This window comes from Oreochromis niloticus, linkage group LG17, assembly GCF_001858045.2.
Source record: "Oreochromis niloticus isolate F11D_XX linkage group LG17, O_niloticus_UMD_NMBU, whole genome shotgun sequence".
In the NCBI taxonomy this organism is placed as follows: Eukaryota; Metazoa; Chordata; class Actinopteri; order Cichliformes; family Cichlidae; genus Oreochromis; species Oreochromis niloticus.
In genome coordinates this window covers 13,215,502-13,224,213 of record NC_031981.2, presented here as the reverse complement: position 1 = coordinate 13,224,213, position 8,712 = coordinate 13,215,502, and the positions used below count along the sequence as shown (strand labels likewise).

Below are 8,712 nucleotides of genomic sequence, written 5' to 3'. Positions count from 1 at the left end.
AACACGACGATCTAGTAATTACACCTCTATAGTAGAACTCAAAATAACGATAAGGAATGTCCAATGACTAAAATAAATCTCAATGCTGCTGAATCCTGCCATAGAAAATCTGTTTATATACTCAAAGACCACTTTATTTAGTTCAACTACTTATTAGCAGAAATATCTCATCAGCCAATCTTATGACAGCAACTCAATGTATTTAAGCATGTAGACATGGTTAAAATGGGCTGCTGAAGTCCAAACTGAGCATCAGAATGGGGAAGAAAGGTCATTTAATTGACTTTGAACACGGCATGACTGTTGGTGCCAGACAGGCTGGTCTGAGTATCATTGAAACTGCTCATCTACTGGGATTTTCCCATGTAGGCATCTCATCTCGGGTGCACAGGGAATAGTGTGCAAAAGGAAAAATATCCAGGGAGCAGCAGAAAAGCCTTGTTGATACCAGACATCAGAGCAGAATGACCAAACATCTTTGAGCTGATAAACCTTTGCAGCGGGTGGGCTACAGCAGCACGAAGACCACGCAGCTAAGAACGGGTAACCAAGGCTAAAATTTGCATTGAAAATTGGACAACAGAAGACTGGAAGAACGTTGCCTGGTCTGATGAGTCTCGATTGCTGTTGCCACATTCTGATGGTAGGGTCAGAATATGGTGTAAACAATGTGAAAGCATAGATACATCCTGCCTCGTATCAGCGGTTAAGGCTTATGGTAATATATTGGTGTGGGGAATATTTATCTTCCACTTTTGATCGTAGTTGAATACTATAGAAACACAGCAGCTTAACTGATGAACCTAGCTTGTGTTAATGCGCCATGCCATGAAGCTCAAATCATGTAAAACTGCAGCAACTGTATGACGCCATAATGTCAACAAGGACTGTAAGGAATATTTCCAGCATCTTGTTGAATCTGTAGAGAATGAAGGCAGCTCTGAAAGCAAACATTGGTCCAAACTGATACTAGCGAAGTGTATCTAAAACTGTTTTCAAAACAAAAGGTTTAAAAACTATAAAAATACAATCTTATGACAGCATTAGAGACTTAAGAGTTAAAAGTTGTTTTGCACTTGTAGATAAGTTATGTCAACTGAAAAGTGAAGTTGATCAGTGCTTTATTTTGTCATTTTGTCAAACAAGAAAGAAAAATGTGCAACTTGTAAACAGTGTTGTGCAAACGTTTTCGATAAGTTCTTGTATGTGGGAGACAAAAGGAAACCGCACAGTGTGATCTGAAATTGTGTAAAAGGTGAATGCAAATGGAAATGTAGTGCATGAGTACGTTGCAAAAGCTATGATCGCAGGGGCTAAGTTATACTAAAGCCACCAAAGATTTTTAAACCTTACCCCAAATAGAAGCTAAGCTGAAGATAAGACAGGATGTCACACCTAGCCAGTCTGAAACAGCAAACGCTCTATTATCTTGTTTGAAAGTGATAAAATGGTGAGCAAACAGACATCCAATCCATCTACACCTAATGTTTAAAGAACAAGGTCTGTTTCAAGGCAACACGAAAAACCACATAGCAGTGCAACTGCCGTACACACTGAAAAAGCTACATCCCACTTTAAGAGGCTACAAAACACTTAATCAACCGCAAACATTGTCAACAGGATCATTTATTTTAAGAAATTATATTAGTATTCAAATGCTCATTAAATTAATCCCTTTCAAAACTGCTTCTTTCTCTAAACAAATATGTACAAAACATCACAGTGAATTTGGTACATTTGGTTATAAAATCTTCAAATCTAATTTAAAAAAAAAAAAATCAAATTTCTAACAACAAACATCTGGAACAAACAAACAAACAAACAGATATAACAATGGTTATTTAAGGCAGGGTACAGGTTATCAAAAAATTAGCCACCCCTCCCCAAAAATCTGATCTACTATGTCTTTTTTGGTCAGCATTGCCATTATGCAACACTATCACAACCAAATCCCAAGAGAATCTAAAGATAGAAAGTTTGATTAAGAGCAAATGATTAAAGCCTTCTGATCAGTGCAGTCTACTCATAAACCCGATTTAGCATCTATTTAGTAGCATCTAAACAGAAGGAGAAGTGCAATGGAGTCCAAGTTTCCTTTCACATGCTCTGACTGAAGCATCATCACAGCTTTTTCCTGCTAATGTCTTCTTTAGTGAGATTGTTGCTGTGGTGGACAAATTCAGATAAAAGGCTTCTGGGTAACAGGTGTACAATGGCCTTACTGAGCACAAAAAGTGCAACGACTATAAAGTCTCATCAAGATAGGAACATCAGCGCAGGTGACAGCACATGGGTAGACAAGAGTGAATGCAAAGGTTGGCAGCACTTTAAAGGTCATTCGTGCCTCTGGGGTATGCAGCCTTCCATCTCCAACACTTCAGGCCAGCCTTCAAATTTGTTTGTTTCTGCGCTGTTCTTTATATGCTGAGAAAACAAAATAAGATACATGTTAAAGGTTAAAGTCATACAAGTCTCTATTGTTAACAGCTAATGACATGAGAATAGTCAAATGTTATGATAAGAAAAGACAAGGACCAGTAACCAACAAAACTGGTTTGTGGTTAAAGATAATCACTCTACAACCTGTGTGTTATCTGACTGCAAAATATGAATCCCTGAATGACTGATTGTGTACAATAGGTATTCTTAGTAATAAAAAGCCTACTGATGTCCAGTGATTCCACCAGTGTAAAATTAATTTAGCTACAAATTACGACTGAGCATACAAACATACTAGCGTGACGCACACAGTTTGCACTGCTGTACTGGTTGTGTCAGCAAGGAACATCTCAGAAGGTTGTATACAACAGATTCCTCCAGTGGAGACTCAGCATCGTAGAGCATACCATAAGCGATTTTAAATGAAAATTCTAAACAAAACATGCTGCATAACTATGTTAACTGAACCAGGAAAAGAACCTCTGGGGATATAAAGATTTACCGTCTTACTTATAATAAATGTCGATGCATACATAAAATAGGGCAACTACTCTTGTGCCATGATCCACACAAGTTTTAGACTTTGCAGAGCCATCCAGTGGGCTTGAGTGAACCCTTAGGCAGAGAAGTTCTAGTCAATTCTAGTCTGCAGTTCACGTGTTTCACAAAGCTGTTCCCGACTTTACAGTTGTACTTAACAATGTATAAGCATATTCGTTGGCGTTATCGGTTATGCAAAAGGCAAACAAATGCCTTCAGCTTTATCCTCCTGAAAACCAAGATAAAAATGAATCTTCCCCTTGAACCTTTTTTGTGATTTCCTCCTGAAGAGTGCTTTTTAGCAGGTAACTGTTAAAATGAAAACGATTCCAGATGTCGTGCATGAGGATTTTGTCTCAATGCAACAAGTGTCCCACTTAATCTTCCTTTGTTAGCAAAGCGTTGCAAACTTTTACACTTTCAAGAAGCCAACACAGCTCAAGTTGACAGCAAGTTATTACATTACTGTAAGCCCAATAAAAGCTGCTCAGTAAGTGTTAATCAACCCAAAACTACAGCCGTCTGAAGTCAGCCCCCAGATATCTGAATTTTTTTTGCAGCCAACCAGAGTGACGCCAAAAGGGAAAAGGGCCATAAAGTGTAGCGGTGCGCACGCACAAATGTCCACCAAGATCAAAGAAAACAACCACAGGATGTAATCTGACAAGAGATTTTGACAGTTTAGCAGAATCATTTGCTCAAGATTATTTTAGTAGCCTAATAGAAATAAAGTGTCAAGCTGTTTCATCCTCATATTTTGCTCTGTGGCTCTGTGGTGTATGGATTTTTCATCTGATGTGCGAATGATCCCTGCTTCAAGGCTGGGACGGGGCACAATCTAAATCCCATGGGTCACAAACCCCTAGTTCCTGTCCCAAGACTGGATAAACAGTAGAGTTTGTTTGAGTGTGTCTTTGTCATAGACAGGCAAGATCTGTTGTGGTGATACACTAGCAAACAAAGGAGCTGCTGAAAGGACCTTCTCACTTTGTCTTTGTCTAATGTGCTGTAGCTTTGCTGGCAGTTTTAAATTTAAAGACTATAAAGAGTAGGGCTGCAGCTACCGATTCTTTTATTAATCAAGAATTCTACTGATGATTCCATCGATTAGTTGAGTAGTAGGATAAGAATTCCTTTTGTCTTAATAATGAGCAATAATAAATATTCAAAAGAGAAAAACAGATCTTTTAAAATAAACTGCTCACACCAACACAAATATCTTTCCTAATGAGAGCTTGGGTCAGCATCCCCTCACTTTAAACATCACTCTTGTGGCTAGCTTAGCGTTAGTATGCTATCTGTGCAGGTGTGTGCAAAGAGCTGAAGTTGTGCTCACAGCATAATCCAGTTGGTTTTTTGTCCTGGGTGTAGTTTGCACTTCACCATTGTGCTCTCACCCTTTTTAAATAAAAGTAATACCCATATCCATGCTGTAGACTGCGTCACTATGTTCCCTCTCTGAATCACAAACGGAAATTATCGGATTGTAGTCAAGTGCAAGTGGAACCAATAAGCAGAATCAATAGGCAAGCAGATTAACAATTGTAGAGATCTGGATCTCGGTTCCCATTCCTACGTACAATCAGGCATAAAACAAAATTGTTACTTCTTGGAGTGCTTTCTGACACTAGTGGGAGGAAAAAAAATGGTTGGATCTCCTGCATAAGGTAGATTAGGTGCGTGTTCGTGTGAATGTGTTTTGTGTGTCTGTATGCTTAAATGTGCTAGTGAAGGAGTAGGTGTGTGTTCCTGTAAGCCTTTAAAGGAGCACATGGTGGGGGCAATGAAGAGAAGCAAGTGTATCAGCATTTTTTGGATGTTTGCCTTGTGGTTTGATCTAAATGTTTGAAGAAAACACACATTAAGATGGTGTAGATGTTAATAAGGTCACTAATAATTTAGTTTCCAGCTTTTACTAAATATGGGATTTTGTGCATCGTCTTACCTGCTCAAATGGACTCTTGGTCTTGATGCCTTTCCCTCCCACAAAGATCCAGTTATCTCGAAAGCCCAAATTATTAATAGCTGAGCTGCCTAGATCAGCAATTAACTTCCTGGCTTCATCATTGAGTCTATATAACAAAGAAGACATATTATTTCATGACCATCCCCGCAACTAGAAATAGCAAACATATTTATTGATCACGCGAGTTGAAATGCTCTTACTTTGTTGCGGAATCATCAAATGAGGCCATCATTACAACGGTCCCATCTTCAATTTCATTCAGGAATTTAATCAAGGGAGCCACATCTATGCAAAATTGACACACGGTTAACAAACTGTATGAACTGGATTTGTAAGTGTCTACAAAAAAATGGTTCTCAAGTATACTCACCTCCAGCCCACATATCAAAATATTCTGTTTTGACAACTTCCCCTGTCTTCCCTATGGAAAAACAAACAAACAAAAATACCGTTTTTGAGAATTAGGTTTGTAACTCTCCGAATTTAAAGTGGGGGACTCGAGTGGATAACGTCACCATTAACCAGGGCGATGTTGATTCCTCTTCCCACGTTGTTCTTCACGCCGCTCATTACTCTACAACCAAAAATAGGAAAGGGGGAGAACATATGGATACATTTAAATATAAAAGCATATAAACTTAAGGAAATGAGTGATTTATAGAAGGATAACACTTCATAACATGTTTAACATACTATAATGTAGATTTCCAGACAGCCCAGAATAATCAGACAACACTTTCTACCACACAAGTGAGTCTTTCTTTCTTATAAAACACTGTCTCACATCTTACTTACACTTTGTCCTCCAGGCAGATTCTGGGCCCGACCACACTGGCTGCACCACTTGCCATCTTGAAGGCAAAATGTCCAGCTGAACATGCCTTGGACAGCCCACATTTATGCCTGACAGGCTTTGTTGCTGAGAACACAAAATTCCATTTACCCAAACAGCACAGTATCAGGTCACAGGTAGTCCAATTACATTGTTTAAGGCTTTTCACAAACAGGCACAAGTACAGGTGATCAAGGAATGGTGCAGCTTGAGCTCATCTAAAAGGAGTCTATTTGCACATGTAATGCAATAGCTAAGCTTAAAACACACAGTTAAACTCGATATCTAGATGTTTTCAAAAGGATTTAGCTACATTACAATCTGAGACAAGCTCCTTATTACCATTTTTGTTCTGACTGTTATAGAGATAGATAAAAAAAGACAGAGGCATATCAAAACACACAAGTAATAGAGAATAAAAAGAAAAAGTAAACAATTGAGAATACTTACAAATGTCATTTTCTGGCACAGATCTTGCTGAAAAGCAAAAAAAAGATGTAGATGTAACTAGACTTTATAATATATAATATATTTGTAATTAAGAATATAAATAAGATTTATATTATATTTTTATAAATGTTTATTCAGGTTGCAACAATTAATACAGATAAGTAATAAGTGTGCAACATTTTTTGTGTCAAGACAAACTAGAGGCATAAAAAATTACAACCATCAGTTATAGGAGTGCAGAGGATACTTTAAATGTGGAGGAGTAGCGGCTCTACTCTGAGCCCCTCCTGGATGGCCGAACTTTTCACCCTATCTCGAAGGGAGAGGCCAGTCACCCGTCGGAGAAAGCTCATTTTTGCTGCTTGTATTCACGAGCTCGTTCTTTTGGTTACTACCCAAAGCTCATGAACTTAGGTGAGGGTAGGGATGTAGATTGTTTGTTAAATCAAGAGCTTTGCTTTTACAGTCAGCTCTCTCTTCACTACAACAGACCGGTCCAGCATCAATCTGTCTATCGATCTCTCACTTGTGAACAAGACCCTGAGATACTTTAACTCCTTCCATCCGGGGCAGTAACTCCTCCCTGACCCAGAATGGGCACTCCACCCTTTTCCGGCTGAGGACCATGGCCTCAGATTTTCCACCTACAAATTCTGTCCATAAAAATCATGAACAGAATCTGTGACGTAAGGCAGCCCTGGCGGAGTCCAACATGGTAAATGGTAAATGGCCTGTATTTGTATAGCGCTTTACTTAGTCCCTATGGACCCCAAAGTGCTTTACACTACATTCAGTCATCCACCCATTCACACACACATTCACACACTGGTGATGGCAAGCTATATTGTAGCCACAGCTGCCCTGGGGCTCACTGACAGAGCCGAGGCCACCGGACACTGGCGCCACCGGGGCCTCTGACCACCACCAGTAGGCAACGGGTGAAGTGTCTTGCCCAATTTCTCCACTTTCAAAACATGATAATGAACTCTGAGTTCACGATATAAATTAATTTTTCATCTTCTTCTAAAACTGTGCCAGACAGGCAGATAACCATCCTGGAGCCAGGATTTTTTTTTTAAAGCCATAACGTGCTGACCCAATGAATAAATAAAAAAAATAACCAGGATGCAGGACATGCCTGGCTTAAACTGTCCCTGGGGACAGAGAGTACACAAAGTAAATGACTGTCCTGTTTCCTTTACAGATGATTATCTCCCAACTACACAGCTGTTCAACCCCGTCTTACAGGAAACGTTACTCACAAATCATATTAGCCAGTTTAAAATCCGCATTAATCTCGAATAGCTGAAAAGCCAAGAAGACAGCCAGGAGGAATCCAATGACCAGCACTGTCAACTTTAAAATTCCTGTGAAGAGAGGGAAAGCGGAGAGGTGCGGTTAATCAGCCATCTGAATCACTGCGCAGATGAGAAACTGTTTTAAATAGCAAATGTGAGTTTGCTTAAATATTTATACTAAATATATCTGACTTACCGTTGGCTCTAACCATATTTGCGAGTCTCCAGAAGATTTTAAAAAAAACAGCTGTCAACCTGTAATATCAAATAAAAGTGTTAGGTGGCAGGTCATGTGTATATCTGCGTGGCTTTACATGGTGGTCTAAAGAGGGAAGTTAGCTTGTGCTGTGTATTATTTATAGGAGTGTCTAATGCTGAAAGTTGACACAGTGACCTTGCACATTTTCTAATAACTAGTTATTACGACCGAATTAACTAACAATGAACTCAGCTAGCGTAAGTTTGCATAGCATCATGTAATACATTTTTAAAGCTATATTTTGAAAAGCTAACTAGCTTTTAACCCTGTGGACAACTTCTTCGTCTTTGACAGGTTTTACTCACTGACACTGGAATGACTGCACCTCAGCCTCTACAAAAGAAAAATCCCTAGTTGAGCTTTGAGATAAATGTTCACGACTTTCTTACCTGTTTACGTAGCAAAATAGCGGTGGACGCTCCTGTGTGACTCTTTTAGGACAGGCTGATTAACTTACGATGGTGGTGCTGATACGCGTCATGACAGCTGGACTGTGGAAGAGGCGCAAACCGTGAAAGCGAGGCGCCACTCCTCCGGAAAAAGCAGAGACGAACCGGAAATAAAGCGCCTTGAGAGTACAAGAAAGAGTAGCTTCCGTAATTATTATCAGGTTGTCTTTTTCCCCCCTACTATTAAACAGGCAATTTATATAATTTCTTTTTAAATGATTGAATGTCAATATAACCTACTAGATTTGGAAAGAGTAATGATTGAAAATGTGGTATTCCTGACAACAACAAGACAACCTTTGGTAAGTGTATCTCCCATTTATGCCAGATGATGCATACACACATATATATATGTATATATATTAGAAACTGTTTACCTTGCAATGCCTCGTTGTAGTTTATTTTTAGTAGTGAGCCATCTGTCAAAATATTCACTATGTCACATCAACTTCCTGTTGAATCTTCTTCTTCAGTCATTT

The 8,712-nt window shown here is 39.1% G+C and overlaps 1 protein-coding gene across 1 annotated transcript; it reads right to left on the bottom strand.

Moving 5' to 3' along the window:
- Positions 1-1,608: 1,608 nt before the first annotated feature.
- Positions 1,609-8,331, bottom strand: fam3c (FAM3 metabolism regulating signaling molecule C). The gene is made up of 10 exons (XM_003444945.5): positions 8,174-8,331; positions 7,722-7,780; positions 7,490-7,594; positions 6,228-6,254; positions 5,741-5,864; positions 5,461-5,519; positions 5,316-5,366; positions 5,146-5,230; positions 4,925-5,051; positions 1,609-2,424 (listed from the first exon to the last, which is right to left on the bottom strand). The coding sequence occupies exons 2-10, from the start codon at positions 7,735-7,737 to the stop codon at positions 2,335-2,337; spliced, it is 684 nt and encodes a 227-aa protein (XP_003444993.1). The 5' UTR covers positions 7,738-7,780; positions 8,174-8,331; the 3' UTR covers positions 1,609-2,334.
- Between the last annotated feature and the right edge of the window lie 381 nt (positions 8,332-8,712).